This window comes from Falco peregrinus, chromosome 5 (assembly GCF_023634155.1).
Source record: "Falco peregrinus isolate bFalPer1 chromosome 5, bFalPer1.pri, whole genome shotgun sequence".
Taxonomy (NCBI): Eukaryota; Metazoa; Chordata; class Aves; order Falconiformes; family Falconidae; genus Falco; species Falco peregrinus.
In genome coordinates this window covers 36,354,902-36,379,624 of record NC_073725.1, presented here as the reverse complement: position 1 = coordinate 36,379,624, position 24,723 = coordinate 36,354,902, and the positions used below count along the sequence as shown (strand labels likewise).

General features: G+C 47.7%; 1 protein-coding gene across 2 annotated transcripts in view; it reads left to right on the top strand.

The window, feature by feature from the left end:
* The first annotated feature begins 14,639 nt into the window (after positions 1–14,639).
* NXPH1 (neurexophilin 1) overlaps positions 14,640–24,723 on the top strand; it is a 142,331-nt gene continuing 132,247 nt past the window's right edge. The window contains exons 1-2 of one of the 2 annotated variants that reach the window (XM_055806955.1): positions 14,640–14,867; positions 15,832–15,993. In XM_055806955.1, the coding sequence (XP_055662930.1) occupies positions 15,940–15,993 (54 nt within the window). In that variant the 5' untranslated portion in view covers positions 14,640–14,867; positions 15,832–15,939. The other variant, XM_055806956.1, reaches the window with a different exon arrangement.

The following is a 24,723-nucleotide window of genomic DNA, read 5'->3' as shown; positions in this document are numbered from 1 at the left end:
GGACTGTTTTGTAGTGAAGACTTCTGCAGACACACACTTTCAGTTATCAGTCATCTTAAATTGTTGCACATTCCTAAACCTGCCAGACACAGCAAGTCACATACCTGCAGGAATACAAGCTGTGCCTCTGAAAACATTTCAATGTGTGCTTAATTTCAAGAGTGCTAATAGTACCATCGATGCATGGTACTGCTTAAGCGAACAGAATTAAAGCAGGTGCTTAAAGGCCCTAGATCAAACAGTGATCTAAAAAACTTACCTCTTCACAAATAGCTGTACTAAAGAGTGACGTTCTGAGTGAGCCTGCCCAAACGTCCCAGAACTGCCCACCAGCATTGCCCACGGGGTCGCAACAAACCCCACAGGGACAGCCAGCAACTTTTAGCTAGAAACCTTCAAAACAAAAGTGCTGCTATTGGCCTGTCTCCTCAGATAGATTATCAGTAATTTTTAAGTAAATTATATTACTATTCCAGCTCTGCGTAAATGGACTGATGTGGTTTTGTTTCTGGGGAGCTGAGCTGTGTGTCAGCTGTGTGCATTGCTGAAGACTAATCACTGCACACAAAATTATAACACACAATTAAACTTTGAATGCAGTAGTAAAATGATCAGGTTGTTTGGTGGTTTGGTGGGGTTTTTTTTCTGATTTGGAAAGCTGTTTTATTCACGTAGTGCTCTCCTGTGCTCACGTATTTCTTCTTTTTTCCTTTGCAACAGTGGCTTTTGGGATAAGGCCTGAATCCTGCTGTAGTGGATCTTCTCTTATACACTTCGCATTAGCAATTTCCCGCTTCACTGCTCCTCCACTATGAAACAAGCTTTAAGATTTAGTGATCGTATAGCAGAGTTGAATAACAGCACTTCCATTTCCTTTTACAAAAATTGGCATCTCTCTTGCCTTCCTAGAGCCTTAGTCACCCAGATGCACCTCAACAAAAATTGCGACAGAGACAGGAAAAATGTAACATCAGATTTTTTAACAGTGGCTCTTAGGCATCTGTATTTTTAGGAAAGTAAGAAAAAACAAATTGATACATTTGCATTCAAAGGGAATTTTTTTCATCCACAGTAGTACAGCAGAAATTACTGGGGGTTTTTTTGCCCTCCTTTGTTGGGTAGGCATTGTTTGCTTTTTGCAGTTCTACTTTATGAGGGGAGGGATCTAGGAGGGTGCTGGTGCCCTTCATCTCTCCTGTTCTCTTCTGGTAATTCACTGCAGTTATGTCTTTCTGCCTTTTACTTAGATTTTAAGCATGGGGAAGCTTTTTATGGCTCCTAGAGACTGCTGGTTCAATGGATGCTCTCTGAGCCAGGCAGCTGTCGTTGGAGTCCTGCCCTTCTGAGGAATGGACTTGGTGATTCAAATGGTTTCTTTAGTCATGTTTTGTGCAGCTCTGCTACTATAATATAAGGATGACTGGACAGATAAAAGATCTGTTTAGTCTGAAAGTCTGCCTCTGACAGTAAATACTGGAGGAAAGTGTATAAGAACAAAGTTTTCCAGCTTCACCTAACCAGCAATTTAAACAGTGACTGACCTAGGAGGGAGCAGCTGGGCTATTGTCACTATTTAATAGCACCTGATGGCTCTATCTTCCATAAAGTTGTCTCTTTTTCAGTTCTTTCAGATGTGCAAGCTGCACGTCCTTTGGTCATGAGCTCCAGAATTCGCTTACATCTTGACCTTCACATGCCTTTAAAAATACTACCTTCTCAGTTCACTGGGTGAGCCTTTCTTCTTGTATTGAGACAGTGCAAAATCATTGCCTGCTTACCAGCTCCACATCATTTTGCTCCTTTGCCATTGGTTTTACTAGCAGAGGAGGTGGTTTGTAGAGGCTCTCCTTATGTGGAAGCTGTAACACAATGGTGATCTTATCGTTCTCTGCAGCTTTCCTACTTCTGTTAAAGCCATTTGCAGGCCGAGTGAGCAGACTTGTGCACAGTCAATGATGTAGTAACCATTTGTGAGTGATGTACTCATGTTTTCTGACTTTGCTTTTTATTGTTTTTTAAAAAATGCTTAAGGTCTATTTGTCTACATAATTCCCACTGACTGTTAAGCTGAACTTTCCACACACCTCTTTCCTGAGTGGAAATAGCTAGTTTAGAGCACAAGTTTAAATAAGGGTCTACCTTTTAATTTACTGACATTGAACTTCACTTTACATTTTATTACCACTTTATATGCAAGCCACTTTGTAAATGAGATCCCTTTGCAACTCTTCACTGCCAGCTTCATTTTTTCCTGTCCTGAATAATTCCGTGTCATTATGGTGTGCAAATCTTGGCACATCGCTATGATGATCCTTCCAGACCATTTGCAAATCTGTTGAGCACTGAAAATGCCTGCACATATCCCTGTGAGCCCCATGGCTAAATCCCTCCGTTGTGAAAATTTTGAATTCATAGCAGGACCTCCACCTTCCTCCAGGAAAGCTTAGTGTTTTTAAAGCCCTTACAGTGAGAGTTTGACAAAACTTTTAAAGAAATCCACATACTACTACTGCACTGCGGTATCCTTGTTTACATATTAATTGACTTCAAAGAAATGTAGTAGATTTATGAAGCACAACTTCCCACCACAAAAAGTCATACTGGCCCTTCGCCAACATGTCATGTTTATTTCTGAGTCTATAGATTCTGTTCTTTAATATAGTTTCTACCAATTTGACCATGATGGAAAACAGATTTCCTAGGTTCATGTCGACAAATATTTAAAAAAATTGGCATCACGCTTCACATCTCTGGCACTGAGACCAGTGTATGTTTTAAGTTACAAAATGGAGTTGACTCTTCAGCAGTTTCATACATGAATTCCTTTAGGAGTCCCAAGTGAACGTTATTTAGTCCTGGAACCTGATTTGTTACAACTTATTTTATAATTGGCTCTGAAATCTTTTATTCTAACATTTCCGTTTGAGACAGATCATCATATTCTTCCCCCGTATAAAGCACTCTGGTGCCTAAGCCTCCCTTAGATCCTCCACCATGAACAGTAGTGGAAAAATTCATTAAACATTTTCAGCCTTATCTTTCATGAGCATTCCTTTTACATCTTGATCATATATTTGCCTGACTAACTAGCTGGCAGACTTCCTGCTTTTAAAGGTGTTTAAAGAGTTTTTTATGAAACATTTTTATGCCTTCAGCAAATTGCTCCTAAAAATATTTTGGGCTTCCTTGTGGTTTTCTTTAAACTTGCCAGCTTTTATGATCTTCTTCTCTTTTCCTCACTTGGATTAAACTTCTTTTTTTTGTTCTATTTACTTTTAAAATCTGTCTTCACCCTGTTGTTTACTATAACTGACTTGTGATTTTGTTCCTTTTAAAGTGTTTTGGTAGTTGTTACTGGCTTACTAAGAGCCTCTAACAAGACATCTTAAAACAATTTCCACATCATAAATTTTTTTTTACCCTTTTGCCTGTTACATTTACATTCCTCCTCCCCAGCTTTCTCTTTTTTTAGGTAGTTCCCTTTTTGAAGTCAAACACTGTTCATGTTAATTCTTTCAAATCTTTTGCTCCCATGGGCATAGTTGCTGTGCATATAATATAAAGAGATATTACGGCCCTTTTGCAAGCCACTTTGAAGCAGGCCACTGCTTGGAGCTGAGTCAATAACGGCTTTTTCTCATGTGGGCTCTCCAAACTGTTATGCTATGCAGTCATAAGTGGGTAATGTCTACACTATTTTCTAAGGCAGTCCTGAGGATAGGACACAGCATGTACCTCTGGCATCCTTCTGCACCACGGCACTCCCCTGGGACCTTTGAGCACATCTAGGAAGGTTCTTTAAATTCCTAACAGCTCACTGACCTGGCTTTACCACACAGATTGTATGATCCCATCCTACCACTCTGCTGAAAGGGTCCTGCTTGATTTATCCACCGGTACCTTGCAGCCAGAGGAAATGTCTGAAGTGAATGGAAATTCAGGAGCAGAAGTCTTTCCCCAGGGTCTTTAGTCCAATGAGTCCATTTATTCCTTACATCTCCTCATTAAGAAGGAATCCTTGTTTTTTATTTCCCTAGCTATGGCCATGAGCAAAGAACAGACCCTCCCAATTAGTCCTTGAGAGCACTGTGCTTTCATGCCGTGTGTTTATCAAGAACATCCCAAAGTTTTGGATGCTCCAGCTCCCAGTGCATCTCAGGATACTTTGAAACCAGGCACTTAGCAGTTTGCTCTCAGCTGTCAGTGCCGGAGCTGGGCCTCATGTCATGGACGGGGGTATCTGCTCTCTGTGAAAGGATTGGGAAATTACAAGTACTCTGGGTTTTGAAGCATCTTGGCATGTCATCATAGAGGTGAGGCAGCTCTGCCTCCAGGGGCTGTCATGCGTATAATCCTTTCTTAATGAGAATTTATGAGTCCTCTGAGGGACAGAGCGGAGAGAGCATCCCTTCCACACAGTGAGAGGGTCAGGTGCCTTGCCAGAGCTGTGGACTTGGTGAAGAGGTATGCCATTTGTCTGGATAGAAAGAGAGAGAGAGGTATAATATTACAGACGGTTGGAAGGAGTATATGCTTTTTCACAAGCATTGACTTTCCTTCAGTTTTATTTTCAAAGTTCTTTGTAACTGGCTTTACATGAATTAATGACTTGGTTCTGGTTTGGTTTTGCTTTCCTTCTTACATAGATTTCAGCTATTCCAAAGAGTTCAAAAAATCAACCTTTTTGCCTTTGTTATTTTCTCAACTGTGCTTTTAAGTGCATCTTTTCTCTGGCTCTGACAAGGTACTGGAGGTATTTCAGAGTTCACTTTAGTCCCCAGCCTAAATCATTAAATTTTCTCCCTTTAACATTGATACTGTCATGGTCCACAGCTACCATATCATCTTTGATGTTGTGTAAGAAACCCTCTAGAAACCTTCAGAGGTCCAGCACTCTGTATGCCATTTTTTGCGTGGCATGCAAACCAGTGGCCAGTTTTCCATGGCATCAGAAACTGGATTATCTGTGTGCCAGACAATTGAATCTTTCTGTACTGTATCTGCTTCGCAATGTAAGCTAGATTCCTTGTCCTCTGCCTGATATCCTTGGTGCAAAAGAATATATGGGCATCCTATGGTTCAAGGGACCCATTTACTGGAGATGTTCACTCCTCTTCTGATGGATGCTGCCCGGCCGCAGGACTGTTTGGTAGCACAGGTGCTGTTAGCCCACAGCTGAGACTGCACTGTGATGCCTCTGTGGCTATTGGTAGTGCTCTTCTGTCTCCCCAAGTTCCTTCAATTTGTTAGATTTACCAGGGCCAGGAGCTCGGCTGCTGTGAGTGCACCCCATCTGCTCAGAGGGCAGATAATTGTACAGATGACACCTGTGCATTAAGTGAATCAAGTAGCTTCAGCTCTCCTGGTCTTGTTAGATAGTGTGCTCCAAGCTTCTACAAAGGAGATAGTTAATTAAGGGTAATTAATCTACCATTGCACTGCCCAGCACTCAAATGGAAACCAGCTACCTATTTATCATTCTCTCAGACCAGCTTTATACTGGATCCAGTTAAACATTGTTGAATCTGTGGATTTAATTCAAACCAGGAGTTTACCATGCTCACAGATTTACTAAATTTTAGTCAGCAAGGTCTTAAACTGAACAAGTTCTAAACCTGTAAGTCTGTTTTATCTAGGTACACTCTACCGTGCTGGCAATGTTTTAAATTTAGCTGAACTTAAAACCTAATTGAACTATGCAATCCCCAGCCTGCTTTAAATTTAAAGGTAATGCCCCCTTAAGACTAACTGATGTCTGGAATCCAAATTTACTCCATGTATTTTACTGCAGTGCTTGAAACTACTCAGCTCAGAAAAGCAGATTTTATTCTAAACAGTCCGTTGTTATTGCAGAATATATACTATATATCTGAATCTGGAAATATCCAAACTTGAAAAAACATAGTGTATTGAAGTTGTGTTGTGTACCTAGATGCCTATTTAGTTAGCATGTGCTTAGCTGAGTATTGTCATTCATCTCGAGAGTGTCCTCCAGGTCTGTAAAGACAAAATGAAATCTGCAAGCCTCAATTTACCTGGGAAGCTGGAGTGATCATGGCCACCTTGTTAGATTTAAACACCATTGCTGTTTAAATCAGGCCTCTGTCAACATCTGATAGCCTCCCTAAATCTATGTGTGGATATAAAACCATGGACACATCTTATGTCCTCAAGAGGAAGATGAATCTTCTGAAAACGTGCTTCTTACAATTATGTTTTATGATCCTATTACCTTATGAGTGGTACAATCATAAGCTCAGCACCTTTGAAAATGGCGTAATATATACTATCGACAGATGACATGAAACAACAGATTTGTCAGCACAGACTTGTAAGGAGTATAGGCAGAAAAGTAGAAGATGTATCTGTCAGTAGGGTGAGTGGCTACTTCTCCAGAACAGGAATCCCAATATAAAGCCTGCTGCATAATGCTTGACTGGCACTTCATGGTCATGTGAGACATAATTACCCAGGACTGATTTTGATGTTATTAGTAAATTCTGTCTTAGCAACCTGGAGATTATTTTCATACACATGTCATTTGTGGGTTTCATGGATTTTCATGCTGATGGAAATCAAGCCACTTGATTCCCCTTGGTTTAATTTTAATGTCCTCCAAATGTCTTTGCCATCACTGAAAGTCTTTGTAGCTGAGGCTGGCAGTTTCACAGTAGGATGTGGAGTTAGCCAGCCTGGGGACCCGCACTGTCGCACCCGCAACTCACGGTCACAGTACCAGTCTGAGCATGACCTGGTCTGCAGCTGTTGCTGGGGTCACTCCATTGCCGCTGACATCCCTTTGCCTTGTACACTTTTCCTTCTCAAAGATATTCCTTCCCTGTTGAAAAAGTTTGTGTCCTCTGGGTTATGTGTCAATGAAATGGATCAATGGACTGTGTTTTGGATTTGTGCTGGAAACAGAGTTGGTAATTCAGGGATGTTCCAGTCCCTGCTGAGCAGCGCTCACACAGAGCCAGGGGCTTCTCTGCTCCTCACCCCACCCCACCAGTGGGTGGGCTGGGGGGGCACAGGGGCTGGGAGGGGACACGGCCGGGACAGGTGACCCCAGCTGAGCAAAGGGATGTCCTATACCGTATGGCGTCTGCTCAGCACGTAAAGCTGGGGGAAGAAGAAGGAAGGGGGGGACGTTTGGAGTGATGGCATTTGTCTCCCCAAGTCACCATTATGTGTGACAGAGCCCAGCTTTCCTGGAGATGGCTGAACCCCTGCCTGCCCATGGGGAGCAGTGAATGAATTCCTTGTTTTGCTTTGCTTGCGTGCATTACTTTTGCTTTACCTATTAAACTGTCTTTATCTCAGCCCATGAGTTTTCTCACTTCGATTCTCTCCCCCATCCCACCAGGAGGGAGGGAGCGAGCGGCTGCGTGGGGGCTTAGTTGCCACCTGGGGTTAAACTATGACACAGGGACAGAAAGTTGTTCAATATATAAGATGAAAAACTCTCTTCCTGCTCTCAGTTTGTTATCTTAACTTTATGGACTGCTGCATGCATAATGGCTTGCGTATGCCTGGCGAATGCGAAGTGCAGTTGTCTGCATGTTGCAGTATTACGCTGAGCCACAAGGTGGCACTGGAAGATTGTTATAATCGGTGTAATTGCGGCCTCCCCCCGCGCAAATAACTTTGACAGAGAAAGCACGATTTTTTACATTCACTGTTGTAAACCGTGGGAATTGGTTATTTCTCTTTCTTCTTATTTTTGGCTTCACTTCCCAGCGATTTTTAGTAAAGTTTTCTCAAGAGTAAAATGGAAATGCATCTGTGTGTGGTACAGCTATTGCAACGGCACAATAAAGTAACTGAACGAATTGACATCCCTTTGTTTTTAAACATGTATCCATTAATACTGGTGATCCTGACAGCTGTCTCTCTTTTTGTAGCCGAGTATTCATACCTGAGCAGCAACTGCATGCAAAAGTGGGAATTTCATTTTCTCTGTAATTTCTTTGATGTGTCGCCTGAAGCTTTCTCTTCCCTTGTAAAGATGAAAACCTATTTCAGATTTTCATCAAAGGTGAAAGTTCTTCCAATATTTGTCCATTTCTAACAATGATTTCACACTATTCTGGTCCAAAACATCTCTTTGTTTTAATACCAGATGTAGGTTTTGGTAAGCAAAAGGAATTAACTATTTTATTGCTGTTACAGGTGAAATTTGACACATTTTGACTTGGTCTTACAAAGTATATGGCTCCTTCCCATATTTTCACATTTCTTTTTTATCCTCTCAATACTGAAAATATTGAAGCAGGTTCGTAGCTGAGTAAAGCAGCAAGATGCCGTCCGTTTGAGGGGGCTGGTGTCTGACTGAAGGTTGTCCTTTATACCTATGACTAAGAGAATCTCCTCTAGATAACAAAACATAAAACCTGTTGTGGCCTTTTTAGCCCTAATTACCATACCTGCAATTTTAAATCCTGATTCTGAAGTGCAAACAGCCTTGAATAGTTTTAAAGATATTCCTTGCTGGCCTTAACACCTGGCTACGTTAAATCATATAATAGAGAGGGATGTAGACAAGACCTGTCTATAAAATTCTTGTCATTGCAAGAGGTATCCATATGAGACTTCTCACAGAGGCTTAGTTCCACCTCGTTTGAAGGAAGCCTCAAAACTTTCATTTGTTTGAAGAGGAACAGACTGGCCACCCAAATTTATGGGTCTAAACCACAAAAGGCAGAGTTGTTTCTGAGTTGTTTCCCAATAGCTCATTTTGCCTTGTAGGAAAAATGATACTAAGTCATGTTATTATGAAAGGTTAAAATATCTCCCTCGCTCAGGTTCTGCTACTCACTGAGCTCCTAGCAAAATCAGTGTAGTAGGTAGTTTATAACCCCACCATGAAGTAAAAGCAATCTGAAAAGGTACAGAGCTCCACATATCTCACCAAAGACTCACCAAGGAGCCCATTTCTTCTTAGCTACAGCCAGTGGCAATGCTATTTGGCATGAAAAGTCTGGTGTCTGAGCTCAGCTCTCAGGCTGTTGTTCTAACTAAGATTGTTTATCCCTTTATCAGCTGCTTTCTTAAAAGAGAATAAGCTTCCTTTTGGACGCCAGCAATTCCAATCATTCACCACCTGTACTTCCCTTCATGGTGTCAGCAGAGCTCTGAGGCTCTTCATTGCAGTGCATAAAAGCTGTAGCCCCAGCCCAGTTCCCCACCAACAGGTGAGCGTGTAGCAGCAGACCCAGCATCACTCCCTGTTGGCCTTGCTCTAATGTGCTTGGCACGAAGCCCAAAGGATGAAGAGGCGTGTGGAAGGAGCTGCCCTCAGAGCCTTTGATGTGACCACTCCAGCACAAGGAGAGGCCAGCTGGTGGTGCAGCCTGCTGTCTGCCCTGCCTGGCTTCTGCTGCAGCCGCTCTGTAGAGTGACAAGTACATTTTGTCTTCAGGACTGTCAGCCCAGCACTGCTGTTGAGCATTGACAACCAATACAGTATGAACGAGAAAAAATGGCAGAGGGAAAGACACTAGGACATCTCCTTTCAGCAACAGTATGCTATGTCAGGGAGTTTATTCCTGCTTACGATAGAGTGAATGGAGAAAAGCTGGCTATGCTGCTTCAGAAGTTTCAGCTACATGGTGGTGTTTTGGCACCTGTGACGTAAAGCCAGAGTGTCCTACCCTAGCAGGCTTTCAGGCAGAAGTTTGCCACTATTCTTCATTCTCCATGGACTGGCCTTCTGCCCTGAATGCTCAGGGTTTGTGCAGCTTTCTGGTCCAAGCCTTGAAGAGCAATGTGATCCCAGGAGCCCCAAACCAGCTGCTTTGATGGTGCCCTGGGCAACGAGCATCCTTCCTTCCTCCAGCTCTGCAGGCAGTCCAAGAAGCCTTCGGGGACTTCCCTGCTTTCTTCCTTGCCGTCATACAGAAAGAGAAGACAACTAGCCTTGCGGACTCTCTCCCACATCAATTCTTATTCAATACAATTAACTTCCATATTTTACCTCTCTTTGATAAAGCCTTACCAGCTGACATTATATACATTTTGTTATTTTGCAATTAAAAACCATATATACAGAGATTTTAATAAAACTTTTGTTATCAAGTTTTATTATTTCAACAAGTATTGCTGTCAGCTAATAATCCTTACAGTAGCTGTTATGAAGTATTCTAATAATTAGATTTTAATTAAGAAATTCACTTAGTCCTACACTATTTTTGAAATCTAATTATGTCTTCAGGAAACTCACCCAAGTTGTGGTATTTTTTGGACAGATTCAGTACAGATTCTGTCCATTACTTGAAGTTCCTTTTTTTTCTTTTTTTTTTTTCTTTTCTTTTCGTATAGGTATTATTACAACTCTTCTATTTTCCGTATTGCCACTGCAGAAAGTTGCCAAGATCTAATGGATGAAATACATGTGGAATGCAAATACAAATCTCTATCATACATATTATGTTAGAAAAGATGCTCCCTATGTGAAGAACGTTAGAAAGTTATTTTACCTCTACTTGTGATCTTGCGATTCCCCCCCACCCCTGGATTTAAAGGCATTATTAATGAGAAAATCCTGTAGATAAACTTGGCTGTACATTTTATTCATACAGGCAATAATTTGTGTCTCACCTCATCTCAAGTATTTTGGGGAAAACCCCGAGCATACATGTGCACACTGCACATCACCTGGAGTAAGTCTAGTGAAGCCTGTAGGCTTGCCTGTGTTGTATCATGGAAGCACTAAGTGATCCAGACGCTGCTGTTTGCACATCGCCTTGTAGTCTTCTTTGGTGCTGAACGTCACATCTCACCCCAACATCATGTGAGTCTTCATGACTTAGTGGCAGAAGAAATAATTAAGAACACCATGAATTCAAGGCATTTCTCTTGAAGTGGTTGGAAAACTCCTCTATTTTTTCTATACGGAATACAGAGTAACACCACTTCATGGCATGTCTTTGACTGTAAGTAGGCAGAAATCAATGTAATAAAATTAAAAGTCTCATGGAGATATTTTATATTTAGGAATATGAATGGTACATATAATCATATTCTGACTTTGAAAGAATGGAAATAAAATGTGACAAGGGACTCTGTTTGTAGTATTTATACTAACCATAAAAACAGTCTGTTCAAACATGAAGATTTCCTTGAAACAAAAGAAATCTATTTAAAATGTGAAGAGGGGAAGGGATAAGAGGAGGTCTGATGAATTAATGGTTGGCAATATGAAGAACATTTCAGTAAGATTATTTACGTGAGTGATAGGAGGCATCTGGCCTGCACACGGGATAGTACAAATATAGAAAAGCTGTGAAGGCCATAATCTGTCATTGTAGTGCGTATGCAACTCCAGTTGAATTCAATAGTACTTCAACATGCATATAGATGAGATACTGGAGCTGCATATGCGCTACATATGTACTGTACAGTGTACAGGCCAGATGCCTCCTATCACTCACGTAAATAATCTTACTGAAATGTTCTTCATATTGCCAATCATTAATTCATCAGACCTTCTCTTCTTATCCCTTCCCCTCTTCACATTTTAAATAGATTTCATTGTTCTCTGGCCCACCTTTGCCTTCTTTGCTTTACTTGCTTTTTTCCAAGCAGTATTTCCAAAATAAGAAACATGACCTATATGAATAGTATAACATGGGATTCAGATCTATTTACTATTTTTATTTCATACATGACCACCCATGTTTAGGCAGAATAGCTGCATTGTGCAGTCAGTTTAGCACAGTCATTTGGCATTTGTCAACATTCTATTTTCTTCTAGTGCCTCAAGCAATTAAATCATGTGCCCATCTTCCATTGGAACCTGTAGCAATTATTAATCACTTGCCATTGTCTTTGGATTTTCTGCTTGTGACCCTTTCAGTTCTACAAGCCAGGAAGCTATCTTCACAATAACGGGGAAGATGTCTAAAGGTTAAAATGTATTTCAAAACTTTAAAAATAGTCCAATTTCATTTTAAAGTCTAATTGTCCCTTTTTAAAGTCCATTAGTAAACCTGGAATTTGTGATTCTTTAAAACCGCACTAGCTGACACTACTTTGCTGGGGACCTTATTGTTAAAGATTACAAACAGCATCCGAATGGTTGAAACGAAAATTCACTTTTAAAAATCTAATATTCCACTTAAGCTGCTGTACCAATATTACAGAATCAGATAAAAGTCAAAAGAATGTGTCCAAAAAACCTAAATGTCAAATTTTTGTAAACATTGCATTCCCTTTGAAAAAGTGTCACATGTTCACAGCTGGAATACTTTGGAGCCTGCTGTTCTTTCTTTCTTTCTTTTTTTTTTTTTTTTTTAATGAAAAAAACAGTTCAGGCTCCTAGAGGCTTCTGGCTCCTTTCTTCTGGAGTCACAATGGAGGGAAGGAGGAGTCCAAACAGCATTTCTGAAGGAAAGCTCAGTTCAAACTGGGAGTTTGTCCCCGTGGCCTTTGGCTAAGGAGGTCAGCTGAAGAGCAAAGAAGACCTCAGTGAAGCCAATGGGGCCTTGGATCAATCCCAACCTGACAGAAAACGTGTTCATCTGTCTGTAAGAACTTTGTCTCAAGAGCCTGCTGACAACTTGAGTAGATATCGTACAGACTGGGCTGCTCATAGAAGACCTTGTTGAATTTACAGGGCGAGGAAATTTTAGTGGGCTGAAATAAAGAGGAGCCGTGCTTGTAATTCCAATGGAGCCAGGAGTTCCTCCACAGTGCTCCCCTAAATGAGATGTAAGGATCCGGATGAGAAAGACTGGGAGGGCCTTCTGTTTGACCAGCTGAAGGATTAATTCTCCAAGGACTTCTTCCTTGTCACCTCCAATATGAAGACATTAGTGAGCAGACCTCGGAGAAGCCAGATCAAGTTACACAGACTGTAGAGTTGAATCATTCCTTCTTAAAGAGATTGTTCCTTCTTGAAGAAATTGTCTTTCTCGGGAATGTGACCCACTGAAATCTGGCAGACTTTGCGTTTGTTCTTCCTGCTCCTTATTAACCTGGCAATCTCATATCTAAGGGAAGAGTAACCATGCTGGGTCTAAACAGCAGCGTATTGCAAAAAGCATCGGTATGTTCCACGCAGCTTGTGGCAAGTTTGTTCCATGCAAAAAGAGCAACATCCATCTATCTATCTATCTGTTTGTCTGTCTATCTATCTATCATCTCTCGATTGATTACTAAGCATGGACAAAGCCCCTGACTTATGGGGAATTTAAGAGTGGAAGAGATATGAAGGAGGGAGTTGAAAGGGAAAAGTCAGCTGTAATTTTTTGTTACCCATTTGAAACAGAAGTCCCTAGGCAGCTTTAGCCTGCACTGTAATGCAGAGGCTGTCTGGAGGGGCAGGATGACAATATGATTCCTCGCAGGCAGCACGCTTCTGTTCAAAGCTGTGACGTGAACATTCCACATGTCTAGCAGAGCGATGGTGCTGGAGACATATGGAGGTGTCCATCTTCCAGGTGTTTGAAGCAGAAATGGCCATGGGGGAGGCTCTGGTGCGGCTCTTTCAAAGCGTACCCATTACCTTCCCACTCCTTTCCCCACTCCACTTCTATTACAGTGTTCCAAACTCAGACCCCCAAAATTAAAACAGTATTTTACAGCTTTGTACGGAAACCTCAGATTGCAGATATTAATTACCAGGACATGCTCTGAGAGAAGAAGCAAGGATTTGGCAGGACAGCTGAAGTCCTCTTTTTTCTCTCTCTGATTTCCCTCTCTCTACAGCATGCTGGCTTGCTTCTTGGTTCCCCTTTGGGAGGTGATAAATCTGAATTTTGCTATCGAGGCTGGGCATCTGGTAAGGCTACCCTGTGCTGTTGGTATCCTCCCCGTCACCCTGTCCCAATGTCACACTGGTTTGGGGGATGGAAGAGGGCAGGGAAAACCCCACAGGACTCCTTGTAAAGAAGGAGGAAAACAAGGTCGATGAGACCTTTCCCTTTGCATGACAGCTGGCGGGATTAGCCACAGCACTGGGCAGGGATGAGCTTTCCAGCTTCTCTCCGAGGGGCTGTCCAGCCACAGGTTCCTGCTTGCGGATGACAAGCAACGCTTTAATCCCAGGGCTTGGCCCCCGCAGCCGTCCCGCAGCTCCGCTCCAAGACCCCACCACCTCAGTGCCTGGCTGGCGGGCGCCCGCTGCCTTCCCAGGCTAAGCACCGCTGCCGTTGCACGGGACACCCCTGAGGAAGGTGAAAAAACTAAAATGAAAGAAAGAGGAAAGAAGGGCTCTCCCAGGCTGCTTCCCGGCGCCGGGCGGGCAGCTCCCGCGGGCGGGCGGAGAGGGAAAGGCGCTGTGCCCCAGCCGGCAGCGCGGGCAGCCAGGCGGGCAGCGCCGGCACCCCGGCGGCGGCAGGCGGCGGCGCGGGCAGGACAAGCGGCGCGGGCAGCGCGGGCAGGACAAGCGGCGCGGGCAGCGCGGGCAGGGAAGGCGGCACAGACAGGGCAGGCAAGAAGGCAGGCGGCGCGGGCAGGGCAGGCAGCGCAAGGCAGCTCGCGCCTCCCGGGGAGGGCTCTAATTCATCACCCCGCTCAGAGGAGAGGATGGGACGCCGCTAAACTCCCCTTTTCTCCCCTCCTCCCTTCCCCCCTCGCCAAGCAAGCCCACCCCACCCCCCCTCCCCCTTCCACTGCTCTTTCTCTCTCCCCAAGCAGTGAGGCTCGGACAGTGCTCGGCTCCGGCGCTTTATTTTAAGATGATCGGCCAAGGTCTTTGCAGATAGATTTTATCTGAAGTTAAATAGCAGGCGCTCGCCGCTCCCTCGCCAATAAGTCATTTTTAATAGAGACAAATCGCCCTGGACGCCCCGGAGCGCCGGAGCCGCCGCTCCTGCCCGCGCCCCCCGCCGAAGGCGAGCGGGCAGCCCGGGCAGCTCCCTTCTCCCGTAAGTGTCCTGCTCGGCGCAGCCGGAGCGCGGCCGTGTGCGGAGAAGGGGAGGCGAGGGGGGGAGAGCCTGCCAGCCGCCCCGCCGCCCTGACAGTGCCTGCGCCGGATGCACAGCGGCCGCGGGACACCTCGGTGCGGAACGCGGCGAGGAGATGCGCAGGGGCGGCGGGCTGCGCCGCGGCGCTCAGCCCCTCTAGGCTCGCCCATGGAGCGCCCCGCGGAGCCCCGGCAGCCGTCGGACCCCCCACGCCGTACGTATCCCCGCCGCGGCCCCCCCGCGGCGGCGGGGCCGCCCGCAGGGCACGGGGGCGGAGGAGGGCTGGGGTCGGGGGTGGGGGTCCGCGCCCGTCGGGGCTCCCGGGGCGGGGTGCCGGCCCGGGGCGAGGCGCAGCGCGCCCCAGGAGCGGCGGGGGGAGGTGGGTGCTGGTGGGGTTACGCAGAGCCTGCCCGCGCGTCCCGGAGGCGAAGCTCGTCTCCTCGGCTCGAAGCGCCCGGGCGCAGCCGGAGCCCCGATCCCAGCGTCTCCTGCCCCTGCTCCCCGCTTCGGCGCCGCTCCGCTCTCCGGCGCGCTGCCGGGGCTCCGCGGCCAAGCGGCGGGCGGCTGCCGCCCGGTGCTCGCCGAGGGCGCGCAGGCAGGCGGGCAGGGCTGGCGGCGGCACCCCCGGGCCGTCCCAGCCCACACCACGGGGCTCTCCCGCCCAGTAAAAGGACCGGGCGCCGGGGAGCGCTGCCTACAGGCGCTCTGCAGCCAGCCCGGACCGTGCGATCACTTTGCTCTGACGCTGGATTAACTCGATTTTAATCGTTTTTTGTTTCCCCCACCCCCAACCATCCACACACCCCATCTCCTCCTTCTCTCCCGCCCCCCCTCCCCCCCCTTCCCTACACACCTCTCTTCTCCCCTTGTCTCAAGCCTAACCTTGTCTTGTGGTCATGGGGTGTATAATTTCATTTTTGCCTAGGCTGGTGAGAGCTCTGCTTGTTCTGTAAAGTGGATGTCAGGTGGATCTATGTTCTGGAAGGAACAAAGAGGCAGCGAAGGCAGCGCGGGGGAAGTTTGAGCGGCGAGGATGCAGGCTGTGTACTGGTACGCGGTCCTTCTGCTGCAGCCCACCCTCTACCTGGTGAGTGCCCCCGGCCCCTCGCTCGGGCCAGGGAGGGGGGAGCTCGGCTGGGAGGAGGGCACCAGCCTGCTGGAGAACGAGCAAACTCACGGCAACTGCCGGCGCCCCGCAGCCAGCCCTGCCCCGTCCTCCCGGGGTCGGGCCGCGGGCGGGCGCAGGGCTCAGCCGGGAGGGCTCAGCGTGGTGCGGGGCGGGGGGGGGCAGACCCGTAACTTCTGCTCCGCGGGGAAGGGGAGCGCCGCCGGGCGGGAGCGGGGCCGGGGGCTCCCGGGCAGGATGCCCCGGTGCCTGCAGGGCCACCGGAGTGCCGCCGCGGGCGCGCCCGCCCGGGCTGTGAGCCGGAGGCAACTTCTCGCCCTGTGCTCCCTCCCGAGGGCGGGAGCCCCTCCGGAGGGGACCCCCCCGGGGTGGCACTACGGGCGGCGCGGCACAGGCGTGCGGGCACTCGGTGACGAGCACAGCTAGTGTTTTCCGCGTGAAGTGTCATTGACTTCCGTAGCAAAGCTCCTTTCGGATTACCGGGGGAACACGAGTAAACAGCGCCGTTATCTCCCTCAGCACACACTTTATTCCCCCTGCGATCGCAAGGAACAAAACAAGGCAGGCTGCTCCTTTGCAGCCCGTACGCTCGCTCGCCTGCGAGGCGTTAGGCAGGCACACGCTTGGCGAGAGACCGTCCCCGTGGCGGCGGGGGAGGGAAAAGCCCCTTTTCCGGGAGCGCCGCCGAGGGAAGCGCCCCGGCGCCCGCACAGGGGGAGGCGACGCCTCGGGCCCGGCCCCGGCTCCGCGGCCACCGGCTGCTGCCTGTGCCGCCGCTCCCTGCGCCATCGCGGTCGCGCCACCTGGGGGCGCTGCGGGGCAGCGCGGCACGGCGGAGCGCGGGGCAGCCAATCCCCGAGCGGGCCGGGCCGGGCCGGGGGCAGGCGGGGCGGCGCGTGCCTCCCGCTGCCGCGCTCCGCCGGGGCTCCCGCCCGCCCGGGGCTCCCTGCGCCCGCCCGCCCGCCCGCCCGCCCGCCCGGCCCGGCCCGGCCCGGCCGCCGTGCCTCCCGCCTGGGGCCCCTGCTCTCGCCGGGCCGGGCCGAGTCGCGTCTGCCGTGGGCCTCTCTCCTCCCCGCCAATTTTATAGCCGGGGGTGGGGGGACCGGGCAGGAAAGCGCGTGTGAAATAATCTATCAAAAAGCCGGAGCGAGATCGATACGTCGTGTTAAATTTTGAATGTGTTTGCTGGCAGTTAAACTGCTCTCGACTCATTACAACAACAGTGCTGGATTTATTCTAATGCGCTGCAGTCTGAACAACAAGCGCATTAATTCTCCTTTAATTGTAAACTGGGAGCATTTGAAAACCATTCAGTGTGCAAATTATGCTGATTCAATTACCGTTTAGTTACAGACTTCATTACCTGAATGCCTCTTTTTTTTTCTTTCTTTCTTTCTTTTTTTTTTTTTTTTCGGAGGGCTTGGCATTGCAGAGTAAAGGAGCCGATTTTCCAGTTTCTTTCGAAACAATGAGAAATATAATAGTAATAATAAAACCACCCAAAAAAATCGTGAATAAAACAAGCTAGGGGGAGGGGACACGCTCTTCGGCTAGGCTGTGTCTCCTGCCAAAACACTCGGGGGGGATCCAAAGGAATTTCCCTGTCTAACCCAATTCTTCTGAGTCGGTACTTCCACGTTTATGCCAATCTCTCCCTCTTCTCCGTATTTCGGGAGTGACTCTGAAAGTTTACATTAGGCCATCGCGTGATAATAAACTGTTTATAAGCATCGAAGCATGAAGTTTTGGTTAAGCTTTAATGCGGTGCCACAAACCAGCCAGGTGCAGCACCTTGTTGTGCCTCTCCGAGTGTGCGCGTCACCCTGTGTGGACTAGAGCAGTTTCAATTACGAATTAAATTCTCAGTAGCCAACCTGTTAGGAAGGGCAAATGAAGCGGCAGCACAACCAGCTCCCTATCGAGTTTGTTAAAAAATCCTTTTTGAGAGGGGTTGCTGATGGGGGGTGGGGGTGGGGGTGGGGGTGTCGCGTGTTTCCTTCCCCTGCGCCTGAGCCAGGCGGTGCTGGGGGGCAGTGAACAGCCGCAGCCAGGCTGGGCTGCCTCCAAGTTACTCATTTACAGACAGTCGCTGGTTTGTAATTTCTCTTCACACAGCAAACCACTGCCCCCTCCCCCCCCCCCTTCCCTGTCCCCCAAGTTAAACCCCTTCCTAATGAAATCTTGGGGGAAAAGTGCTTCTGCTTTTCTCCCCCTTTTCAGTAGAACCGTGTGCTGTCCAGCCTTATTGACTGAAATTTATAGAGGTCACAGCCGACCAGAACGAGTAGGAATTTTGCTAGGGTAGAGACGGTTCACCGTATTATGTTTATTGATAAGAACATCAGTTAGCCTCTGCGAGACATGCGTTTTCTCCTTGTTTCGAGCTGTGTAGTGTATTGAAAGTGTTACATTTGATTTGCAATGGAAGTGCATTTCCTTTGGCCTAAGCGGATACCTTAGTACTTACTTGGTAGAATTAGGAGTTAACCTATAAAGGTTATTTTCTTTCTTTACATGTAGAGAGCTGCAGAAAGTGTTCAAACGGCTACACTCGGTCTTCTTATTTGCCACGAGGCTCATTTCACCGCTGTACTTTCGAAAGCTTGTCAGTCTTATTCTGATGGCAATGTTTTCTTAACTAACGGTGCCGTGCCGAGCTCGCAATCGTCATTAAGGAAGAGCGCAAATACCGGGAAAGAAAAAAACACCCGGAGATCGTAGACTCTTTCAGGTTTCAGCTCTGTTCATAAGGGCACCGGGGTTTTACATTAAGGGTTTCCCTTAATGGAAACCTTCTCGTTTAATTTCCGCCTAGTTGCCGGTGAATTTGCAGTCTGACACCACAGGACAATAAACCGCCAGGCCGTTTCTTTTCATTTCTTTCTTTTTTTCTTGGGTGGAAGTAACCTGCGACTACAACACGCGCGGGCTACTGGCAAAGACAGCAAGGCTCCGAACTCGTTATTTCTCACTGGGACAGGTCAAGCGCGGCCCCGAAGGAGCAGGCAGATCCTTTCGGTGCCGGCTGCCAAAGAGCCCCTGCGTGAGGCAGGGGCCGGCGGGCCGCTGGCCGGCACCTTCCGACGGCTCCGGGCTCTCGCACCGTCCCGCCGCTCGCCGGCCACCAGCCGGGCCCTGCGCAACCCCGGCAGCCCCGGGCGCCGGGAGGCACGATGCAGGATTTCACCCCCCGGCCCGTTCACAGGCTCTGCCTTCGCTTGCTCAAGGGGCAACTTCCCGCACGGTACAGGCAAGGAGTGCACCGGTTTTGCTGGGATCACCCCGGCTTGGAGAGACTTCGGCTCATTACTTAGGTACTCCTTACTCGGAGTAGCGGGTACGGAACTAAAACCAGTCCGAGTTTTGCTTTGTATGCTGCTAGAGTAAGGATTCCGCCCCAGCCCCCCGCAGCTTGTCGTCTTTTCCCAGCAAAGTATTCCTTCCCCGGTGGGTGTGTAAATCAGGGTGTACACCAGAGCTGGCTGGCAGAGCGTTTTAACTCCGTGCAGAATTAAAGCAGCGCAAAAGCAAACGGAGGGGTGATTTTTCCCGCCCCGACGACGGCTGCGGGCAGGTTGTTTCGCGCGGGGGGGGCCTCTCTGCGCGGCGCTTTGTCAGAGCGGTGCGGCTGCGGGGTCCCGGGGCACCTTGTTTTACAGGGCGGTGGCTTTGGCAGAGCGTTTTCAAGGAAAACAGCCTGCTAAACTCTTCCCCGTGCCAGGCTGGGATTTTAAGGTCTGTTCCACACCGTCACTGCAGTTCGGAGGCCTTCTGAGAGCCGAGCCGAGCTCTCCTGCAAAAATGTTGTGAATAATAGAAGTTTAAAATTGTCCTCAGCGGTGGCACACTTGCTACGGTGTTGACTGAGGGAGGTAAACAGGGGGTTAGTGGCTCCGGAGTTTGTGTACATTTAATTTTCGCTCTCTGTCGCACTGTTTGCGGTCATTTCACCCGGGTTAATGAAAGCTATGGAGAACGTGAAGAGGTATCACGTGCCGGTGAAGATAAGTTGTTCCCCCCCCCCCCCCCCTTTCTTTTTAAAGATAGTTGCTGATTGTGACCTACTTTGTCATGGGAGGGAAAAAAAAACCCCACCAACTCAAAACACAAACCCACAAACCTCTCTCTATAGGCGGCAAAGATAAACAAAGATAAAGGAAAACAAAAAAGAAGAGAGAAAGTAGGCATTGTCCTGTCATAATCACCACCCACAGTATTTGCTCAGAGGCAGTTGGTGCTGAAAGCTCTCTGGTATTGCCCCCCCCCCCCCCCCCCCCCCCCCCCCAGTAAGGGATTTCTTGCGATTTGGAGCCTGACGTCGAAGGCGGGGAGGGGGGCAGGGGACTTGGCGCCCGGGAAGACAAGTGGCTTTTTGTGCGAGAGAGTTTACGTAGCTTTAAGACGATCCCGCTCCCTCTTTCTAAAGGAGTTTGAGAGGCGCTTTCGCAGTGGTGTAGGGGGAATAATTACCCTTTCGGAAGGTAAGGCACGGGAATAGCAACCGGACTCGGATTTCGTATGAGGGAAACAAATTTATCAGCGCTGGAGGTTTTTCTGTTAAGTGGAGGATGGTGCATTCTTTTCCTTCCTTCCTTCCTTCCTTCCTTCCTTCCTTCCTTCCTTCCTTCCTTCCTTCCTTCCTTCTTAACCAGCAGGGACCTGTGCTAGGAGTTTAAGAAGGCGTTTCCTCGCACTGAAATGTCTTTTTCCCGGTGCTTAGTACACACTATTTTAATTTCTTAAATCGCTGAAGAAAGCGGTCTGGAACAGATTTCACCTTTTAGGGAGGCACGTGAATATAATCCAATATCTCCGCCTCTCTTTGACTAGCCAAATCTTCCAAGTCGGTACCTAGAGGTATCCATTTTAAGCTTTTTAATATTTCCCTGCATCTCTAAACCGCCATTTTAATTAACAAAAAGCCAATTTCCCAGTCGTCTTGGAAAGTGCGGTGAAGCAGGTTAAGAAACCAATTGCTTGGAATAGCCAGCACTTGGAGAAAATGCATGTGTGAGCCATCCTTCCCTCCACAGGATTGGCTTCTGTTCTCCCGACTGGCTTTGGGTGAAGTTATGCTGCAATTTATCAGATAGTTTAACACCCAGCTCGCTCTTCTTGTAAGTCAGCATTAAACCACCTCCTGGGTGCTTTGTAAATACAGCTTTAGCATTTTTTTTCGTGCAGCAGATTGACATGTTGACGATTCTGCTTTAAGAAATGTGGCAGTAAAGTGGAAAACCAAAGGCTGGCAAGCACTTCATCAAGGATAAAAAGGTTCTGCTGTAAGGATGTCACTCAATTTATTGTGAAAGTCGAATGAATTACGTTTAATGAAAGTGCTCCCCAGATGAATATTACCAGCAATTTCCTGAGTTGGCTCTGTCAGATTGATATGAGGAAATGCCAACCCATATCAAAAAAGATCTCCAATCTCAATTACTATGCAAGCTTTCGAAGAGCTCCTTTTTATTGATATGATATATATTGGCGGGTTCTCAATGCTGTGGAAACTGCTTTCTGTTCAGCAGGGCAGCATATTTCCTAGTTTATTGTTTAACCCTACGTTTCTCTGTCTGTTGTTTAAACTTCCGCGGGTGCCCTTGGGTCCCCTTCTGGAGGGGAAATCGCCTCTCATCCTCTTTCCCTTTCTGCGACCTAAAAAGACCAAAGTTGTGTGTCTGGCAGAGAGCAGGGGCGATGCTCATTGCAGGAAGTTTTCTCAGCCTGGATGGACAAAGCCGAAGGTCAAGAGAAATAACTCGGCTGAAGCAGTGGCGTTGGATCCTCTCATTTTCAGTGCATGTCCAGGCGACAATCCAGAGCACGGTAGCTCTGTAACGCCTAGCAATCCCAATATGCCCGCCCTTTCTTCCTCATTCCTCTAGGGCTTCTTTGGGCAAATTAGAAATTCACTGAGCCCGCGAAGAGAGAGAAAAGCTGTTAAGTCGCCTCATCTACATAAGAATTGACTTCGTGAGAGGCCTTTCAGTTGTACTTTAACTACTGTGAAACCGGTCGCTGTTTACGAATACAGCTACTTTTCCCAGAATCCATCTTGTTGGGCTTGTTTGTGATTAAAAGAGGGATTCAGTCAGCTTGCTTCTACCACTTCCCCGTTCTCTTTCAATTTTTAAACCGAAGAGTGGAGAGAGACGGTGCTGAAGGGCAGCCGGGAGGTGCTCAGTACTCTGCAACAGGACGGGGACATGGGCACCTTCACACGTGGAGCTGCGCTCCCTGCAGGCAGCATTAAAGAGGAAGAAGAAAGAGCTTGTCCTTATCACATGTCGGGTTAGTTTGGGTTCCCATTTTCCTGTCCGTTACCGGATCCGCGTCTAAAACTTTCTTCAATGCACAATTAGTCCATGTGCTTTTTATTTTATTTTTTTTTTAAAGCATGTTTCCCCCTCCCCGCCGGAGATGGTGAACCTTTCGAGCCGCGGGAGGCTAGTGCAAGCGCTGCGGGGGGAGCGGACGAGGGCTTGCAAAGGGACTGGGACAAGGCTGGCTTTGAGGTGCCCTACTCCGCTCCCGGCCAGGGCTGGCGCTCCCCCCGGCCGCCCCCCCCCCCGCGCCCTGCAGCACCTCGGGGAGCTCCGGGCGGGCCGGCAGCGGCGCCAGCACCGCGGACAGCGCCCGGCCCCGCCGCCCCGCTCCCGCCCGGGCAGCCCCAGCCGCGCCGGGCACCGCGGCGGCCTCGGAACGCGCCTGTCACAGACGGCCTGTCCCAGGCGTCACTGCTCGGGGCCACCGCTGCTCAAGCATCGCCTGCAACCCGCTCCGAACTTGTCGTTTGGCTGCCTGCGTCAGTGTTCCTGAGGGAAGGAGCAGATCGAAGCTGACTGGCTTTCCTTTAATGGCGAAGCAGCTGCTTTATTTTCTGGGGTAAAACTGACCAGAGGGACAATGCGTGAGTGTGGAGGGGAACAGGGATGGATCTTGGATTTTGTCATCTTGGATCCTTGGCAGGAGGAGTCTGGGGATCAGGAAGGCTGTTCTGGGATGCTCGGCTTTGTCTCATTCTATCCCGGGACAGCAACGGCTTCTCCTTTTGGAGAGAGAGCAAAGGCACCCGAGAGCACTGGAGTCAAAATGAGCTATGGGACATGGCTGACACTGAGACGTGAGAGCAGGGAGTGATTAATTAATGACGCTTTCTATGCTGTGGGTCATGGCAGGAGTGGTTCTCGGATATAGCTGATGTCATCTTTGGGGTAGTGGCACCCTGAGGCAACTGTGAGAGGCAGCCAGATCTTGCTTCCTTCACTTGCTTGTGTCCTGGCAGCCAGTGTTGAGGCTATCTCCCAGCTCCCTCCTTGCTTTCAAGAGGAGATAATCGCAGGCAAGTACCTCCACCCCTGTAAATTCCCACTCACTATTGACAGAGCTGTCTTCCAGAGGTCTGCTGCCTGAAAAGCACTTGTCAATGAAACACTGACTTTTGGCAAGGCAGGTATAAGTGGATGACTGATGGAGAGTCCTTCAATAAAGGAATGTGATGGGAATTGAGCTGAGCTGAGGGAAAATCAACCCACAATCCCCACCAGCCCTCCAGACAAAACCATAAGACATTTATTCCTGACCCATATTCTCCCGTGAATATTGGTAGCGATTGTGATGCTTTTGCTAGACATTTTCCAGTCCCTTTTGATTACACCATGTCTCCGTGCGTGGTGCCTGGAAACTGTATTGTCTGCTTCAGAGATACTGCTTTTATCTTCCAAATGCCACCCTCATTAATGTCAGTGTCTCGCAGTCCAGCTAGTGACAAATGTCTCAGGGACGTTCATCTGCCTTGCACACTGCATCCATCTCTCCAGGCGCCCTGTCTTTTCCTCTCCAAGCAGAGGTTTAGTAATATTTTCTTCCTTGCTCCCTGTGTCTGCTGTGAAATGATTTGTCCACTAGTTGGTCTCTGTCCTGTCTGTTCACATGGTAGTTTTGCCAGTGTCCTCTGGGGTGTCACCTCTCCTGTTAATCTGTTTCATCACTTCAATGATGGAACCAGTGCATGGGAAGATAATCTGCTCTTTTCACATCTGCAGATTGTTGAAGGGGGGCAAATTAGGCTTTTTTACTTTCTGGGAGCCCACCAAATGATAATGATACTTGTGCCCCATTTTCCTCAAATTTCATTTTCTAATCCAGACTTAATGGAAAAGCTAAAGAGTGAAGAACGTGGTTGTTTCTTTGTGTGTGTAACCTGATTGTTTCTTATTGTGTGCACTTGTGATTGCTCTTTGGTTTTTTGCTTGTTTTGTTTTATTTTGCTGACCTTTTGAAAAACTGATAAGTAAAATACACTTATGTTATTTTCTTGTTTATTTCCTTAAACTTTGGTGATAGCTGAACAGGATCCCTAGGGTCAGCAGACTCCTTTTAGCAGCAGAGCTGACAGCCAAAATAATACCAGGAAATAAGTGATCTAGTACCCTCAGTTCTTGGAAACACCTGTTATTATAATATTTGATAGGTATATATAAAATATATATTTTAATTATGTTATTTATTTAGAAAGAAAAGCAGAGAGTCACTTAAAATCTAACCAATACAGTATCCTCAGTTGAAACCCAGAAGATGCTACTTACCTTCCTAGTTAGAACATCTGAAGCTTTGATCCAGAAATCACTAAACTCAGAGTTAATTTCTAATAATTCCGGTAGTTTTGGATCTGGATCCCTATGCGTATAG